Source organism: Planococcus citri, chromosome 4 (genome assembly GCF_950023065.1).
Source record: "Planococcus citri chromosome 4, ihPlaCitr1.1, whole genome shotgun sequence".
NCBI lineage: Eukaryota > Metazoa > Arthropoda > Insecta > Hemiptera > Pseudococcidae > Planococcus > Planococcus citri.
The window spans coordinates 15515658-15535600 of record NC_088680.1 but is presented as its reverse complement, the minus strand read 5'-3'; the positions used below and the strand labels follow the sequence as shown (position 1 = coordinate 15535600).

Genomic DNA, 19943 nt, shown 5'->3' with positions numbered 1-19943 from the left:
TTGAAGAAGTTAAAATTTGAAGAAACTCATTTCATTTTGCTTTGGCGAGCTGTGTTATGAAAGTTCCAACGCACAAGAAACTCCAAGACTTCCTCAAACGCTAATTCAATGATGAGATGAACGAGTAGCAGTGACTATAGCAGATAGCAGATTTCAACATGAAAAGGGACTAAAAGCTAAAAGGGAAGGGACCAAGGCTGCCACCCACTTCCCTCAAAAAAACACTAGACCTTATTTTAACATAATTTTTCATATTTTTTATTTTCAATAATTTATTTTGGTTAAAAAAAAATTTTAAATAATTTTTGGTCAATTTTTGAATTTGACAAAAAAGGGTTTTCATTTTCTGCAATTTTCGCCTGAGAAGTGAGACAATTTGCAACTTCTGGCCTATTAGTAAAAAAAACAAGACCATTTTAGCATTTTTTTTTTTTCGCAAAAAAAAATGAAAATGAAATTTTTAGGGTCATTTGTGGCAAAAACTTGGATAAAAACTAAAAAGTGAGACGTTTTAGACGTTTTACTGTTTTAGACTACTCTCCCAATGTACTGTGAAAATTTGGACCCTTTAGGTCAATTTGGAGGGGCTGTAGGCTTGGCTAAATGTTGAAATTTTCAAAAAACACGTAAAATGGATGAAAAAATCCACTTTTTTCACCCTGGAGAGAGGTCAAATGGGGTTGGAAGGTTGAAACCTGCAAAAGGCACTTCCGGTACATCCTCCCAATGTACTGTGATAATTTGAATCCTCTAGGTCAATTTGGAGGGGCTGTAGGTTTGGCTAAACGTCAAAAAACACGCAAAAATCCACTTTTTTGACCCTGGAGAAGGGTCAAATGGGGTTGGAAGGTTGAAACCTGCAAAAAACACTCAAGGGGCACCCTCTCATTGTATTCTGAAAATTTGGACCTCACAGGTTAATTTTAGGGGTGAGGGGGTCAAAAATAGGGGTAAAATGTGGTTTGTCCCACCTAAAATGTGGTGGGGATGACCTAGGAAGCTGAAATTTGGATATGTCGATCACAATGAAGGTACTAATCTATGGTATGATTTTGGACCCTTTTCGTTCATTTGGGGCCATATTATGCCCCTCCAAAAAAATGACCGTTCTGTAATTTTCAACTTTGACCCTTCAAACTTCGGGGGTCAATTCTAGATCATAAAAGAACCCCATTCCCTGAGTTTGAGTTGATTTGATCAATTAGAGCAGATTCCAGGTCATAAAATCAAAAATGTAAAAATGGCCACCCTGCTGCAACTTATAAATATATATAAAATCTGACACACCGGGAATCGTCTAGTTTGAGCTCAAAACGTCGAGAACTATCAAAATTTTTGACCCCCGACCTTTTTATCCAAAGTTGGGCCTACCGTAATAGCCATCATTTTTTACAAAAATTTGGCTAAAAATGATAATACCTTGCCTACTTGTTACTTTGTGGCATTTTTTTTGTAAAAAAAAAATTGAAACTAACTATTTTTGCCTGTTTTAATTTTTGTAAGAAAATAACGAGAATTTTCAGTTCATTTTTGGTGTGAATTTTTAGTAACGTTGAAAAACTTGAACTTTTTGGTCGATGCGCGATGATTTCTTTGGCCGAAAAAAATGAGAATTTCAGGCAATTTCTGGCAAAAAGCGGGACTTCATACAATTTTTCGAAAAAAGAGAGACGTCTTCGGTCTTACTAGAATTCTTTGCTAAAAAGCGAGAATCTAATTTTCATTTCTATTTTTAGCTACATATATTTTTTTTTTTTGAAAAAAAAACGAGTTTTTGGCAATTTTAATTAAAAACGTTAAGATTTGCTATTTTTGGCAAAAAGCAAAACTTTGGACATTTTAGCAAAAGATGAAGATTTTTTAAAAATTTGTATTTCAAGTAACGAGCAAAACTTCTGATACTTATACCTACTTATTAGCTGAAAATTATATTCAACGAATAAAACACCACTAAAAAATTGAGACTTTTTGACAGTTTTTCCATTAAGATTCTTTCGCAAATTCTTGAGAAAAAAAAACAACAAAATTTTGGCAATTTTTTACCAAAAGTAATGAGAATTTTTAATGAGACAATATTTGTAAAAAAAAAAAAAAAATGTAAATTAAGGATTTTTTCGCAAAAGGACACGATTTTTAGCACTTTTTTTGAGAGCTTTTGGCAATTTTTAACATGAGATCTGCTATTTTGGGCAGAATGAGAAACTTTTTTTAGATTTTTTTTTTGAAAAAAAAAACGAATTTTTGGCAATTCAACTATAAAGACGTCGAGAGCTGATATTTTTGGCAAAAAGTGAGACTTTGAAAATTTTAGCATAAGATGAAGCTTTTTAAAAATTTTTATTTCAACTGACGAGTAAACCTTCTGATACCTAATAGCTAAGAATTATTCTTAACAAAAAAAAAAAAAAAAAAAAAAAAACGTGAGACTTTTTGGCAGTTTTTTCATGTTCGTAAAAAAAAGTGTGACTATTCTGCAATTTTGACAAACAATGAGAAATTTTAGTCAAATTTTTGGTACAGTTTTGTACAAATGCTCTTTTGCAAATTCTCGAAAAAAAAACAAGATTTTGGCAATTTTTACCTGAGACAAATTTTTGTAAAAAAAAGTGCAAATTTTGGATTTTTTTTTTGCAAAAGAACACGATTTAAAGCACTTTTGAGAGTTTTATTTGGCAATTTTAACAACGAGATCTGCTAGTTTGAGCAGAAGAAGAAACTTTTTGAATTTTTTTTTGCAAAAAGTGAATTTTAAGTAATTTTTTACCAAAAATTAGAGACTGTTGGGTATTTTTTGACGAAAGAATAACTCACGAGTGATGATGAAAAATGATCCTTCAGTTTGAAATTTTTGTTTTGATATTTTTAAATTCCAATCTCTTGCAAAATTTTGAACGAGTTATTCACCAAAAAAGCACTTCTTACTTGGAGGCTTGGACGAGCTGAGGAAGTAGTAGGTAGGTAATTTGTTTTTGGGAGAGCTGGCAACTGAATATTAAACACTGGAGAATAAACATACGTACGACGTACGTCGATGCATCTACCCATGTACCTAGTACCTACTCAGTTCATTGAAAATGAAATCCAAGGATCACAGATTTATTATGCTTACCTACAGATCCAATAAGTACTTGAAAAATGAATACAGTCTTTGAAAATGACCTGAACAATTTCGTCAATTCATTAGCCAATGAAAACCTTTCAAACACAAATACCTCTTTAAAGAGAAATGGACAAAAAATCATTACCTATTTTTAAAGTTCTATACCGTATCTCGAACATTTTTTTGAAAATTGTTCAGTAAGTAGGTAAGAACGCGTTATTATTTTTTTCCAAATCCATTTGATTTTCATTCGAGTTTCGAGCTCGAAAAAAATACCATAGCAATGAATTTTTCTCGTTTTTTGATACCTCGCCCATCTTCACTGATCAAGACTCAACACTTTGCCTTTTCCGAAAAGGTGAAATGAACAAATTACAATAGAGAAAGTTTAATAATCGAAAGGTATAATTAAATCAATAACTTCTAAAATTGTAAACAAAACAAAAATTAATATCGCTACTTTATCATAAGGTTACATTACACTACATTAATCGGTGCGAACACTGCGCCTATGAATGGCAGAAATGCAGTCATAAGGGCCACGATTTTTTGAACCATCGGATAATTCAGATCCCAATCTTAATAACGGGAGTTCTTTCGTCAAGTCCCAGGTTTGATTTCTTTCATCGGATGATTCAGATCCCAATCTTAACGGGAGTTCTTTCTTCAAGTCCCAGGTTTGATTTCTTTCAGACCACTGATACAGTTTGTTGAGGCACACGTGTAAAAGTTCATTTTCAAACTGAACCACAGCGAAAGATTTCAAATGAATCTGCGTAGGAGTATTGTCCGCCATGGAAAACGCTTGCCACTGTTCTGAATTTTGGTCAAATGACATGAAGGATGATGGTAATATTACAGTAAGCATACTGCCATTAGTGATGGTGAGATTTTCTACCTTGTCAGATGGTGAAGTACTATTACGAATAAAGATAATGCCATCAGTCTTAGGGGGTTTATCTACAGATATCATGCCAGACCGTAAAAACGACAAATGTGGCAAAGGCAACCACGCATTTTGTTGAAAATTGAATTCGTCCACAACGTATTCGCATTCTGAATTCGACGACAACCCCTCAGCAGAAGCCTTAGAATTTAAAGACAATGTGAACAACTCCATAACGTATTTGCATTCTGAATTCGACGATGACTCCTCAGAACAAGCCTTAGAATACAACGACAATCTGTACAACTTATCTCCATCACTTGTAAACCGAAATGGTCCAACACGTCCAATACATATTCGGTTTTCATCAGAACGTCCCTCTCCTGGGCTCTTCAAAAATATCATCCATCGATTTAATTCGATCGAATATTTCAATACGTGGCCTTTTTCAAAACAACAGTAAACTTGGCCACGACAATTCAGCAGAGTACACTCGGAATACCAGCCTCCTTTCAAACTTACGCTGCTATTCAATGAGATGAACTTTTTCGAAGATAAATTATATACGTTGAACAGAGAAACAGCGCCAAGATCATCAGTCCTCAACGATAACATAATGAATAAATTGTCATCTATTAAAGTCGCAGTTATGGAATCGCCGTAACTTGGCTTTTGTGAATCAAATGAAAGGCGCAATGTGGCAATTTGTTCCAAGTTGGCGTTCAAAACATAAATAGTTGACGTTTCCCGGGTCCATGAGATAAACACGGGCATTTCTTCCGATTTCTTTTCATTGTTCTGGAGCATGTTTTCAGCAGAGGGAATCAACGAAGTAGCATTCAACGTTTTCAATAATTCAATTCGAATTGATTCCTCCGAGCAGTTGTTCGAATCTTCAGGCAGTTCTATTTTATATTCTTGGTACTTCGTAATGCAATTGCGATTAATAGCGAGGGCGATTTTCGGTATCAGGTGATATCGATTCTTCACATCGTAGAAAACCCATTTCGAACACGTGTCTAAAATCCTATGCGGATCACTACAGCAATGAAACGATGACAAAAGTAAATCCTCCAACATATCGAAAGAAATGAAACAGAGAGGCAACGTATCGGCTGTAGCAGGTTCGCTGATAAGTTTTGAAAAAATTTCAGCAATATTCCTTATAATCCACGATCTACAAATACTTTTATCAGCGATGAGAACCTTCGCACAAATTTCTTCGATATTCATCTTCATCCACGCTACACATTTAGCGAGTAATTTTTTCATTTTCAAAGTATTGGCAGCTTTGAATACAGGAATTATCGTTTCAGATGACAATCGCAATTCATCGAAATAGATGTATTCGAAGATCATGTCACATGTCGCTTGATCAACACCAACAAGTGAATACTCGTTTGTTTTAATCTGTTGCAGAGTTGATGCTTGTGCAAATTGAGCGTCTACGTTGGATTGCTTGGCGGAAAAAATTTCAGCAAAATAGCCAGACGCTGAATTCAACACGAATCGATGAAGTTTGTAAGCTTTTTCTCCAGTAGTCACAACGATATCGTGGAAACGATGGTTTTCTACAAGTGTTTTCAACTTTCTTCGTTCGTTTTCTGTAGAATAAATCGGAACTTGTTTTTGTACAGTAATAAAAGGCACAACGATATCGTAGGCATCATTATTTTTTAAGCTTTCCAACACTTGTTTGTTTTTTTCTTCATTCGAAACTTGTTTTTTTTCATCTTTCAACGATTTCTGAGGAGCTGCAAAAAAGAAAAAGAGTAGATACGTATAATTAATATCATTCAGAATCTCAATCTAGCTTTTAACTAAGCTTACGTAGTCTTTTCGACTCGTGATCAATTCATCAACATCTTACAACCAAAATAATGCGATATTTTAAACTTGAATAAAACTAACAATGAGATCATTTTTACTATTACTTACCATAAATTACACCCCAAGTACTCGAATCTATTTCTCCATTGCAAATCAAACGTTTGTAGAATAGTTTCTTCGTCATTTCCGGATTTATTTCCTCGTCGGCGATACCATCAGTTAATACAGTCTTGAAATCTTCATCCTTTATATCGGTTACATAACCAAGTCTTCGTTTGACAGCATTAACGAGCTTTGCGAAGTGAGCAAGTCTGCTTCGCAAATCGTGATGGATCCATTGTGAGCAAATTTGACACATGGTACGCATATCTATGGCGCATCCTCCGCTTATAATTATTCTGAAAATATCGTCAAGCGGTAAACGTAAGAAATCTTTATTATGTTGGATTTTCACCAAACGAACAGATAGAGATATGAAAACTGCCGGTAACAAGTACTGCAAATTCGCATTTTTCTGCAAGAAGTTGAGTAATTTGAATAGTTCAACATCTACGACGGAATTTTTCTCAATGAAACTTGCGTAAGTTTCCACATCGATCTCCATTTGCAAGTGATTCATGGCCATTAACAAAGCAACGCAATTGTTGTGGTTCAAGACAGATGTCAACGGTCGTCCGTATATTATATCAACGATGGCAGAGAAGGTGTTGGTATCCATTACCGACAGCTCTATCAAACTGCATTCTTTTTGGTCAGACTGCTCGTTAAATAATTTCTCAAAAAAGTCCGATTTCCAGGCCAGTTGTAATCTATCTAAACAATAAACGTCGGCATCCACTTTGACCATGACATCGTAATATTGACTCTTCACCAGCTTTTTGGTTTTTTGGTGATCAACCGGTACTTCTGAATTGTCTCCGGAACTCATGGTTTTTCAGGAACTTTCCTACGGGAAAATAAGTAAATGATTTCAGTAAATGTGGTCCTTTATCGTGTATAGCTTCCTGTTTAGAGTATGATTGGGACTCTTTCAATAAGTAATTGAAAGTAAAACACTTACTTGATATTTCGAAAGAGAATAATTCAATTTCTTGTTACTAGCAAACTGTTGCAATATTTTACACGACAGACGACACACGAGATGAAAATGAAAAGAGTTTCGTTTCAAGTTTCAACTTTCACAAGAGGGTTAGCGGAAGCGGGTTACAATGAGATAAGATAATGAAATGAATGATTGTTGTTGCATCACACTTGGCTTGGCTAATGGCTAATTTGAAAAACGAGACAGTAACGCTATCTAAGGGATAAGGAATTATGTTTACGATGGTTTACGGATAGGTTTTTCGCATCGCATAATGTATGGTTTTACCTATAGAGCGCGCAGAACGTGGTCATTCGCTCACTCAAACAAGAGAATTCGGGTGACGAGGAGTGAAGGGAGTGATGACTCTTCAGTCTTCAGCTCTTCACTCCTCGTCAGTGATGAAAAACTGAAACTGAAATGAGAAAAACTTGAACTGAAAACTGAAAACTTGAACTGAAAAAAATAAAACTGAAACTGAAAACTAAAAACTTGAACTGAAAAAAATAAAACTGAAACTGAAAACTAAAAACTTGAACTGAAATTGAAAAAAATAAAACTGAAACTAAAAACTAAAAACTTGAACTGAAATTTAAAAGTTTTGCCATTCAATAGGTGTGTTCTTTTAGCACGGATTTTGACAGATTTTCGAGAATCTGAATTTTGGACGTTTTTTTTAAATCTCTTTTTTTAAACATTTCTGAGAATACTTTCACCAATCTTTGAACACCTTAAGTCTTCTTTAACTAACTAAAATCCAAAATCCATTTTCAAAAGCTGCTACCCAAGCAGATTCTTGTGGATTTATAAATCTGCCAAAATCCAGATTCTCGAAAATCTGCCAAAATCCGTGTAAAAAGAACACATCTACTGAATTTTGTCGACAAAATCATCAATCTATTTTTAAAATTTTCATTTTTTTCAAAAGCTTTTGCCCTCGCTTCGCTCGGGCCAATTTGAATTGAACCCCTTCTTTCCGGTAAGAGTCAGAAGTCAGAGTTTGAAAGAACCATTGATGAAATTTAGAAAAAGTTGAATTCAGAAAAACCGAGTGGCGAATTCTCCCAATAAAATTGATATTTTATATTGTTCTAATTTTTGAACAACAAATTATCCAATCTTTTGCCCTCATCGAGTTGCCAGCCTGGGTCAAATGTCAATTGTCATTGTCAATTTGATTCTCTTCTCAGGGTTACAATTTCAAAAAACCTATATTGAATTTGAAAAATGTTGAGATCAGAAAAACCTAATTTTTTCATTAAAATTTATATTGTTCTACTTTTTAAATCACAAATTTTCCACAACTGAAAACTTTTGGCCTTGCTTTGCTGGGGCCATTCTAGATGCTACTTGTAAGTATACAAAAAATGCAAATTTTTCACTTTTTCTGATCAGAACTGATGAACTGAACTACTGGATTTTCAAAGTTTTTTGATACTACAGTGCTCACTGCTCAGCACGTTAATTATAAAATTTTGATTATTGTGGCAGAATAACAATTTATTGTCGGCAAAAGGACGATACAATCCTCCTTCCAAGTAGCATACCATTAACTTGTCTTTTTTTCAGCCCCCAGGCCAGGATTTTATTTATTCATACTTAATTTTTGAGTTTGAAATGTTTGAATTTGAAATAGGTATGAAGTTTCTGTTGCCAAGTAGCAAATTAGATTATAGTCGGGGAGCCCACTTAAGGATAAATTGCACCCCCCGGTCGATCCTCCGGGGCAACTTTTTTCTTAAAGGGGGAGTCCTAAGGAACATTTCTTGCCCTTGTACTCAAAAAAAAAGTGGCCCTACTTACAAAATGGTGGCCATTTTGATTGACAGGTCAGTCGAAATCGCAGATTTTGCGTTCCAACATAGGGCTTGCACAAAATTTTTCAAACTGTACAAAGGTAGATCGAAAGATCAAGCAAAAATTCATTACCTGTCAACATTTCAGGTGTTAAAGTACGTTTTTCGATTTTTGGCGAATTTCTGAAAATCAAATTTAGGCCAAAAATGAGAGGAAAAATCAAAATTTCGCCAAATAGACCAAGAAAGCTGAAATTTGGGATACACCCTATTTTCGACATGCCAATCGATTGGAAACTGTTTCAAACCGTTTCGAGCAGTTCTGGAGCCTCCAGCAGATTTTTGAAACTCGAAATTCCCACAAAATTTCATCAAATGGAGTTGGATAGCCGAAATTTACTCTGCAAACTAATTCTAATACGCTACGAAGTCAACTGCAGGGGGATTTTAAGTCGTTTTGGAGCCTCCGGCGACTTTATGAAAATTACTGGAGCCTCCATCAGATTTTTGAAACTTTATAAATTTCCTAAAAATTTTATCAAAAGGAGATGGAAAGTCAAAATTCATTCTGCAAACTAATTTCAATACGCTACGAAGTCGTCTGCTGGTGGATTTCAAGACGTTTTGGGGCCTCCAGCGAATTTTTGAGAGGTCATGTGGTGTTTTTTGGAAAATTGAAATTTCCAAAAAGTAGCTGGAAGCTTCAAAATCATTTAAAACCATTTGAAACCACCATGTAGTCGACTTCGCATATCGTATTGAAATTAGTTTGCGAAGTAAATTTCAGCTTGCCAACTCCATTTGGTAAAATGTTTCGGGAATTTCAAGTTTCAAAAATCTACTGGAGGCTCCAGTAATTTTCAAAAAGTCGTTGGGAGGCTCCAAAATGATTTGGACCCACTTGAAGTCGTCTTCAGAGGATGTTAAAATTGGAGTGTAGTGTAAATTTAAGCTTTCCATCGCCATTTGATGAAATTTTGTAAAAATTTAAATTTTCAAAAATCTGATGGAGGCTTCAGGAATAATCAAAAAGTCGCCGGAGGCTCCAAAACGACTTGAAATTCATCTGCAGTACTTCGTGGCGCATTGAAATTAGTTTACAGAATAAATTGCAGCTTTCCAACTCCATGTTGGTGACATTTTGTGGGAATTTCGAGTTTCAAAAATCTGCTGGAGGCTCCAGAACTGCTCGAACCGGTTTGAAACAGTTTCCAATCGATTTGTCATGTCGAAAATAGGGTGTCTACACACTCGAAAAAGTACATTTCGACATACCACACATTATTGTAGTCAAATTTTGAATTTTTCACCTTCTTCACCCCTACGGTAAAAATATGGTCAAATTCGTGATCTACACCCTCAAAAACATACATTTTGACATTTCACACATCATTATGGATGTAAAGAAGCTAATCACTTTTTTCAGTTTTTTCAATTGGACTATAAGCACGTTTTGGAATGCTCATCTTCATTTTATGTAATCCTTTCTCTGAGGCTGAGGCTGTGAGGCCCTAAGGGTCTGGCCTCTGGCAAAATTTCAAATCAAAATGAGAATGCACTAGTTTGCCTTAAAAAAAGCACTTTGAAATTTTTGCCACAGAAAAAAACGTGAAACGCTATGGTCATTATAATATAAAAAAAAGGCTGAAGTTAAGACTCTAAGAGCAAAGTCTAAAGAAAAAAAAAAGTTGAAAACTGAAAAAAAAACTGAAATTCCAATTACAGTGTGCGCCGCTTATTATCATTGCGCTTATTAAAATAATTCGCTTAATAGAATGGAAAGTCGTTATCTTTTTACATTGAAAGAATTTTTCTTAATGTGGTAATTGAAGGTGAATGAAGTCAGTTAATGGAATGGGAAAGTTTTCAAAAAGCGACAAAAATCAATGAAATAGGTGTTAAGGTTAAGATAGGTTTCACAGGTAAGTAGGTAGGTGACGAACTCCTAGCCTCCTAGGCGCGCATTTTTGTCTTGGAGTTCTCACAGTACCTTGCACTCATGCACTGTAACGAGTATAGATACTGGCTGGATACGTCAGTAATATACTCCTTGATAGAAATAGAAGTGTAGATGCGAGGCGCGACTAAATACGATTTTGTACATTCGTATGATCGCCCTACATCTCGCTTCTTGGTGCTATTTTTAGATTCGATGTTCCAGTGAGCTGATACAGGCAGACGCTGGTATTTCCGTTTTTCTCACCGCCTCCGCCGTATATGAGGATGTATAGAGTTAGCAACGTTGCGACGTTGACAGTTCCCCTTTTTTCATATTTGTACAGTCACGTAGTCAGAGTTAGAGTGATTTTTTCTTACGTGTATTAATTTAGTCATGTCGTCTTTGTATGGTCTTAGATTCAGCATATCATGTAGCAGTTACATGCGTGTATCATTTTGTTAGAAGTTAGTTTTCAATGGAGTCAGATTTTGTATTTTTGTTCTTATGTGTTTGAGTAAAGTAAATGGTAGAAATTTGTACTGGTTTTTGTTTTCATTTTTTCAACTCACATTTACAATAGGAATACTTTTTGTCGAAAAAAGCAAACAATCAAACAAAAAGTCTCGTTTTTTAACTGAAAAATTGAAAAAAAAAACTCCCATTCTCAACGGAAATTGCGAAAAGGTAATTTCCTGACAATGATTGCAAAAAAAGTCTCCTATTTTGCTAAAATTGTCAAAATTATTGACTTTTCGCAAAAAGTTCCAACAAGACCTAATTTATTCCAAAAATTTTTCAAAAATCTTGCATTTTACCAAAAAAAGTCCATCTTTTAAGCTTTTTTTTTCAACTTAAAATCGCCAAAAAAAGCAAAAAATTTTCACTTTTTCAAAAAAATTACGAAAAAGTGTAATTTTTTTACCAATAATTCCCAAAATTGCCACATTTTTGCTTAAGCCTCGCTCATTTTTCTGAAATTGTAGAAAAGTACCTGCTTTTTGCTAAAATTGTCATTCTTGCTTTTTGCCAAAAATTTTCCACCTTTTTATAATTATGTACAGTATACAATTTCAATAAATCGCCTTTTTTAAATTTTTTGCTTATTGGAATAATTCGAATAATTCGGTTAATAGAATAGCAACTACCCCGTCCCAACCCGATCACATTAAGCGGCGCTACTTAGTTCCAGTTTCGGTTTTCAGTTTTTAGTTTTCACTTTTTTAGTTTTTTAGTTCCAGTTCCAGTTTTTTCATTTTAGTTCCAGTTAATTTCAGTTTTCACTTTTCAGTTTCAGTTTCAGTTTCAGTTTGCCATCCCTGCAGATTAGCCTCTGAAATAGGGACATGGCAAAAGATGGCTACGAGCCTGCCACTTTATTGTTATCAATTTGGAGGTAACTTGTCGCCAATGATATTCAAGCGTTCACATGACGTCAGCTTCATTCAGCCAATCAAACTTTTGCTTTTGGTTTCTTACCTCCAAATTGATAAGGGAGCCAGGGCGCGGCCATCTTTTGCCATGTCCCTATACCTCTGAAGCTGCATTTTTATCCCTCCAAGGCCAAACACTGATAACATTCTTCATCTAGCCCAGTGTTGCCAGTACCCAAGAATTTTCTTGAGATTGCAAGATTTTTCAACCCTTGCTCAAGAAAGTCCCAAGATTCCATGAAATCCCAAGAAATCTTAAGAAAAATCGTAAAGTTCCAAGAAAAATTCTGAAAAATCCCAAGAATTTTCCAATTTTTTCAAAAATGCATTGAAAAATTTAAAATTGTATAAAAATTAAAAGTAGGTATAAAGTATAAATACTTCGATAAAGAAAATCTCAAGAATTGTTCAATTTTTCAAAATTAATTTCCTGTTTATGCACTACAAAACTACAAAAATCTTGAGATTCTTGAGATTTTTTTCGGTCATAGGTAGGTCTAGGTATCCTTTTTAGAGAAAATTTCATTTCAAGCATTAAAGCTCATTTGTCATTTTACATATTCGTTCACCTGCTTTTTCCAGTTCTTGTAACTTCGTACATTTTTTCATTAAAAACTAGGTAGGATGGGGAAAGAGGAAAAAAGAAATTTTTTTTCGTAATGCACTTTATTTAAAGGAAACGTGTATATTTTGACGCTTGATACATACAAAAGTTTGTCCTAAACTAGTTGAAGGTTTGAAATGTTTGAATAAGCGCAATTCCATAACATTACAACAGGGTGTACTGAATACTTAGAGCTTAGAAATCCCTTTAAAACAATACCAAATATGATCAAAAGAAAATCCCAAGAATCCCAAGATTTTTGGACAAGTGACCTCAAGAGTCAAGAATTTTAGCACTTTTGGGTTGGCAACGCTGATTTCTAGCCTTTCCTTTATCTTACTTTTGGTGTTTTGGAAGTTTTAGAGAAGAGCATGTTTCAGTTTCAGCATCCTTACAGGTTGAGTTTCCATTCTAAATCTATATTTGAAGTGAAATCATACAATGTGTTTGTTCCTCTGATTAGTTCTCTTCGCAAAGTAATAAGCATTGTTGCAAATTGCATCGTATATACCTACCAATCACTCACATATTCATGTTATGTTCCGTTTTCATATGACATCTTATATGGTACCTGTTCATTTACGTACACTCGTACAGCGGTATATATTGCAGCCTGTCAACACAACCGGTCACTTCTATAGTAATTATAGCAGTAACGATAACGCTGACCAATTCACATCGAACCCCAGCCCTGAAGTTAATACTCCAAAAGAAGATAATATGATCAGCATCAGCGAAGCTCTTGAGATGGGAAACAGTAACGACGAACCTGCTCAATTCACACCAAAACCCAACTCTGAAACTGATGTCACTAAAAGAAATACTGCCGTTTCTGTCGATGATGTCACGTGTAAACATTTTCATGGTGATGAACTGTGCTCGCCAGTTTTGAAGTGGAATATAAATTCATCAGATGAAGGTAAGATTACGATTACGTTTCGACGAGAGTACCTAGATCTAAGAAGGGTAGAGATAGGTTGATCGAGCCAGACCAGATCGAATTATTTTTCACTGGGTCTATCTGTACTCTTAAAATAGGTACCTATTCACAAGTACAAAAAATTTCTAACAGTCAAATTTTTGTTGCTTTTTTTATACGAATGTTAAACCAGGATCATCAGATGCTGTTACATCTCCATCAACTAGAAACCGTGTTGTAGTCTTCGATATCGACGATACACTTTGTTTTAATTGCTATTCTAAGGATAAAGAAGAAATCATTAGGAAGAGCTTTCCGGAATGTCCAATTATTGAATACAATCGGTACGGTTTGCACGGATTCGTTGACAGACATCCCTATGTATTTCTACCTCACCTGAAGATTTTATTCGATTACTTATTAGAGCAAGGCGTACGAATCGTTTTCTTTTCTGCTGGTTTCAAGGGAAGAAATCTCAAAGTCATTTCAGAACTACTTACATCTTTCTGGGGTAGTGAGAAATTTGAATCTATGAAAGCCGAAGGACAGTTCGATATTTTTTCCAAGGAACATTTACGTGAACGAACTGTTGCCGACGAAGCAGCCTATGTAAAAGATCTAAAAGTAGTTATTCGGGACGGCGAAACATTATTGGATGCCATCTTAGTGGAAGATGACTATCTTTATGCTGCTCATGATCAAAAACCATGTTTATATATTCTAGATTTATCGTTTTGGCACGTAATAGATAAAGACAAGATAAGCAAAAATGAAGGGAAAGAAGCTTTTTGGCGAGGAAAAACGCATAACCATGCTGTGAATAGTGTTTACTACATGCTCGGTGTGTTCAAGACTTATTTTGAAGATGAGAAATACAAAGTGTTGCCTTTAAGAGAAGGATTGAGTCGACTTTTACCTAAGGAAGCGTGGAAAACACGTTTTTTTGAGAGAAATTCGTTTGCCGATGATATGATCGATTTAGGATTATCAGAGGTACAGAAACTGGTACCTGATGCCATGCATTATTGATCATACTATCCGTTGTCTCATATTGATATTACGTTTTCAATGACAATATTTACCTAGGTACTTAGATAATTGTTTACAAACTTTGTCAATTATTATTGAGTATTATTTAATTTTTAATTTTTACTAATCGTTGTTAAGACTGGTGTTTCCACGTAATATACCTAGGTACCTCTGTTGTGTGTTTTTAAATGTCATTCGTTATAAAATTAGTCCAAAACCGTTGCTTCCCGCGTGCCAAGTCGCACTTACGGACACCCCTTCTGAAACTGCAATGTTTTTTTTTTATTTGAATGTTGTAAAAAATTGATGTGTTGAGATTTTATGGGCACCCTGTATTTAAAAAATAATGAAAATTTCGATACTACTTATTAGAATACTGCTAAAATTTGAAATAATATTTGAAAAATAATCAAAATGTCCCCTTTTCAGAATCATTGATTTCTAATAATTTTAATAGATAAAATATTAGTTTTTATTTCATTAGAATTTTTCGAAGAAAAAAAAATGTTTTGTGATTTTTTTGGACACCCTGTATATAGGCTCAGAATTTTGTATAATTATTCATGAGAACTGTCTATAAAAATAATTAATAAGTGTTTTTTTCTTCAATTTGAATGTTCTAAAAAATGGATGTGTTGCTGAGATTTTATGAACACCCTGTATTCAAAAATGAAAATTTCGTACTCATTAGCACTGCTCAATTTCGAAATACGAGAAAAAGAATCAAAATGTCCTCTTTTCATTGGAATTTTTCAAGGGAAAAAATGTTTTGTCAATTTTTGGACACCCTGTGTTTTGTATGATTGATATTAGAACTGCTCTAATGTGTAGGATTTAAAAAAAGGAACAAAGTGTGGCTTTTTTGTTCAAATTTTTTCAAAAAATGTACCTTTCTAAAATTTTTGGAACACCCTGTGTATAGGATTAGAATTTTTGCTTGATTTTTCAGAACTGCTCGAGTCCGCGCTATTCAAAAAGAGGATCTGAGAACAACTTTTTATTTTAATTTTTCACCGATTTTTCTAATATAAAAAAGTATTGTGATCTTTTAGACACCCTGTTTGTACGTAGGCTCGGCAATTTTGTATGTTTTTTTACTGGCATTTCTCACTTTGCACAATTAAAATTAAAACGTGATTTTTTATTGAAATTTTTCAACAAAAAAAAAAAAATGGTACAAATACATTTCATTATTTTTGGAACATACTGTTTTGTAAGGCCAAGACCTAAATTTGTATGATTTTCACCATTTCGTAACATTTTGAAACAGAATCACAGATTGTTTTTTTTTATCATTAGTAGGTACAGGTAAAAATAATGTACATTCCATGATTTTTAGAACACCCTGTGTATAGGTCTTAAATTTTTTGTTATTGGAAATTGCTCAAAGTTTGTAATATTTAAAAGCAGAATCACAAAATGTTTTTCATCTCTGAAGAAAACAGGTACTTGTTTTGTGTGTTTTGGGACACCCTGTACATGGACTGGACCCAAAATTCTAGGTTTGTTGGGATTGTTTTAGTTCGTGCAAAAAAAGAAACGAAGGTATGCCTATTCAACTACAACATTTCTCAATAAAATGAACTGTGCTTTTTGACGTTTCATGATTTGTGGGACTCCCTGAGCATGGACCTGAAATTTCCAAGAAAATTAGTCACTTGTTGAAATTTTTTCTGATTGTCTTCAAATCAGAAATTTTTTCCTACTGATGAGAAATTGAGGACTTTAGGATCACCCTGCAGATATTTATGGCTGATTTTTTTAAAAATTATTTTTAATCAGTGCATTGTTCTGTAATGGATTAAAATTGACGCCTATCTCGGAACCAAAAAAGCATGCATCAATAATTTTGACGTTGTATCGAGGTGGTATTGGTTGTATTCGAAATCAGCCACCTCGAATTAGTCAGAATCCGTCATAAAAAATTCAAAATTCCACAACTATTTCTCGGGTCATTTTTGTGCTCAAAAAAAGCTCGTTTCCGAAGGAATGGTGCACTCTGGTAAAAATCTGACGCCGGAAATGAATTCGCCGTCCTCGATTCTTTCCTTTTCATAAAGGAAAACATCAACATCATAGGAAACAAATTTTATTTGTATAAATTTACAACAGAAATCAAAAAGATAATCTACAAAAAAATGTTAATACTATGATCACAACATCAAATTGTTCGGTTAAAAATAAAAATTTTCAGAATTTCATTCAAGCCACTGATACAAAATTAATCTAACCAACTACTTCAACAATTACAACAAATCTTCCTGGCGTCGTAAAAAAATAAGTATTAGGTAAGTAGAGAGTACAATCAAAACATCATCAGCTACACGTAGGTATAATCAGAAATAACAATTAAAACAAAACTGGTTTAGTTATTTTAAGCACCATTTTTTTTTTCATTTGCGATTCAATTTCCTTACAACACCTAAAAAAAAAAAAAAGTTCGCGCATTTCTAGATACGAGTTTTAATTGCTCCGTACTTTATTGTCTATTTAATTAAGAACATTTTATTTTTTTTTATGTACACGAATCTTTTTGTTAAGAAATTGTATCATGGTAATGTCTTTAGTTTTAAATGGTCTTCAACAGTGTAGCCAGTGAAAAAAAATACACGAAAGCATTTTCATATTAGGTAGGTAACATTTTCTATTTCTTTGACAAAAAACAAAAACATCTGATATGTTACATTATTTCAAAAATATGTATTAATTTTGGTATCACGAACGATTAAAAAAAAAAAAAAAAAGAACGCCAAAAAAGAATAAAATACAATCAAACACAAAATTATTACACAAACAACGAGAAACCATGAGTTAAATAGGTACACATTTTTAAGTGATATACAAAGAGGTATAAAGAAATTGATCCCACAGTTGACTAGAAAACAAAAAAATCATAGAGAAACAGAACAAAAAATAAAACAAAAACGCTCTAAAAACTTTCGTAAATACCACAGGTAAACGCAAGAGAATTCACTAACACGCTGTTAGCCATTTTTTAAATACTTTTTTAAAAACACAAATAGGTAGATATTGGTTTAAAAACGCCGATTTTTTTTCCTTCAAACTTTACATATATTTACATGGTAACTTTTTTTCATTTTATTTTTTATTAAATTGGTAGTAGTAGCGATTAAACTCGAGGCTTTTAAGCTCTTTTCTTCTAAGAGAACAGCCCGTTGTGCGATCAAGTGCCCAAGGACTCGCGAGAGAACGTTACTATGACTAAAAATTACAATATAGTGGTCCGTTCGAGGTAGATGTAACGAGAAAAAAATCAATTACCACAGCTACAGGTTGTAGAAGTGGTTAAATCGTTGAAATAACCTCAGAATCGAGTTCGGCGCTCGAAAATACCTAGAAATCGATAGGTCGCATGATATGGTTATGACACTTTTTATACATGACCTTGAGTCGAGCCGAAGTAAAAAAGTAAGTACAAAAATATTCCGTACGAGTAAAAATGTTGAGAAACTTGTTTAAGCGATGGGAATCCATTTGAAACACCAGAATACATAAAATGACCTTTAAAAGTCGGATAAAACACCCAGAAAACTCGAGAAAATACAGAAAAGTGTATCGAACTTGGAGTAAAAATAGGCGATTTCGTGTATTCGAACGGACCGACTAGAATGGGTAATTTGTGTAAGTATTCTAAAACGAAAATAAAAAGACACGGAGGGGAAAGAGGTGACAACAGAGAGAATAGAAAAAAAGGAAAGGGAAAAGGTAGGTAAGGTGTTGATGAGAGCGAGAAACAACGATAAAATTATTAAAGACGAGAAAAGGTAGAGAGAAATGCACGGTGATGACGAGAATGTGGGGCGAAGAACTAGATTACTTACGAGCAACACTACTACGCCTTCGGCCCCACATTAGATGATATCATACTATCGTGCCCTGTAACTGATCAGTACTCGAGCTTACAGCGACTGGCGACGAAGGTGAGGGGTGATGCGAATGTGGAGGCATTTGGGCAGCCGATAGAGGCGGTGGTACCACCACTAAGCCTGTATTACTCGATATACTCGGACTGCCTACTTCTTCGGGAGGTGTTACTTTCAAATCGATGCTACCGTTTAAGGCGATCTTGATGGAATTCGAGTCGCTCGATTGTAACTGAAACATAACCAGAAAAAAATCAACCATCAGGATGAGGCTCAAAGCTCATTAAGTTACAATAAATGGTTGAAGACGAAGGAATGCCTCATCTCAGGACACTCACCTGTATACTAGGTCTCCTTTCAGCCATCATACTGAGTGGATAATGAGACACACCCAACTCCTCCAAGCTGCTCTTCCGAGGAGTGGAACACAACCCTTGTCTGAGTGAATTCGATCTCCTCAGTAGTATATCGTCGATGACCCTCAACGAATTCGATCTGCCTCGAAGAGATGATGCGACCGTTGGACTATCTGGCAATGAAAGCGAGTTTGATTTAGTGGTGACCAGTGGAGGAGGTCTGTTCAAGGGTGAGGGGAATCCGAGTCCTGAACCTCGTCTCGAACCAAACGCCTGAGTTTGCGAGCAAAAGCTGATGTTTGATTTTCGCCGGCTGTTGTGCCTTTCGAAGGTCTTCTGAGCGGAGAAAGGACTTGGTCGAACGATGTATCTGTGCAACAAATGAATAAAAAGTTAAATTAATTTGATGCAATAAAATATGTTATTTTTGACTATCAGAAGCACATATCATTAACAAAGTTAAGCGATCGCATCAAATAGCCTATCCCATAAATCAGCGCAACAGGATTCGATCTGACAGGCTTTATCGATCATTGCTGCCTATTCGTAAAATTCGAATAAATCGATATTGAGCTGGAAATATAATCGATTCGATTCGATTCGAAATTGATTTTTTAGCAAAAAAATTCGAGTACTTAAAATATTCAGAAAATGTGAGACCTCTTTTATCGTTTTACCGATGACATTCAGTACCTATATGAATCGACATCCATTTAAATTGAAAAAACATCGTCTGGTACGGGCCATAGCTCTACTTGAACTTCAAAAATCGATTACCTACTCGGAATTTTCCATACCTATCACAATTTATGATCAATCACGTTCGAAATAAAGAATCAATTTTAGCCCCAAAAGTAGACTTCCAAATCAAAAATTGATAATGATCTAAAATTTATCTCAAGAAATCGAAAAATTACACCACAAATTGATTTTTTTCTCACAAAAAAATCGTTAGCATTGATAAACTGTAAATTTGAATTTTTGGAAAAATTGATACAATATAAATGTTTACTAAAACTGATTGAAATAAAAACTCTATGGAAAAATTTATAAAAATTGATTGGAAGAGAATTTTTAGAAAATTTAATA

General features: G+C 34.4%; 3 protein-coding genes across 3 annotated transcripts in view; 1 reads left to right on the top strand and 2 right to left on the bottom strand.

Moving 5' to 3' along the window:
* Window positions 1-3472: 3472 nt before the first annotated feature.
* Window positions 3473-7089, bottom strand: LOC135842909 (uncharacterized). Its single transcript, XM_065360597.1, has 3 exons — window positions 6877-7089; window positions 5925-6762; window positions 3473-5740 (listed from the first exon to the last, which is right to left on the bottom strand). Exons 2-3 carry the CDS (start codon window positions 6742-6744, stop codon window positions 3588-3590), a joined length of 2973 nt encoding a protein of 990 aa, XP_065216669.1. The 5' UTR covers window positions 6745-6762; window positions 6877-7089; the 3' UTR covers window positions 3473-3587.
* A 4629-nt stretch (window positions 7090-11718) lies between these two features.
* LOC135845840 (uncharacterized) lies at window positions 11719-15694 on the top strand. Its single transcript, XM_065364685.1, has 2 exons — window positions 11719-13585; window positions 13779-15694. The coding sequence occupies exons 1-2, from the start codon at window positions 13204-13206 to the stop codon at window positions 14612-14614; spliced, it is 1218 nt and encodes a 405-aa protein (XP_065220757.1). The 5' UTR covers window positions 11719-13203; the 3' UTR covers window positions 14615-15694.
* A 993-nt stretch (window positions 15695-16687) lies between these two features.
* Window positions 16688-19943, bottom strand: part of SLO2 (slowpoke 2) — a 461098-nt gene continuing 457842 nt past the window's right edge. The window contains 2 exon segments of the mRNA XM_065361503.1: window positions 16688-18730; window positions 18837-19224. Of these exon segments, the coding sequence (XP_065217575.1) occupies window positions 18449-18730; window positions 18837-19224 (670 nt within the window). The 3' untranslated portion in view covers window positions 16688-18448.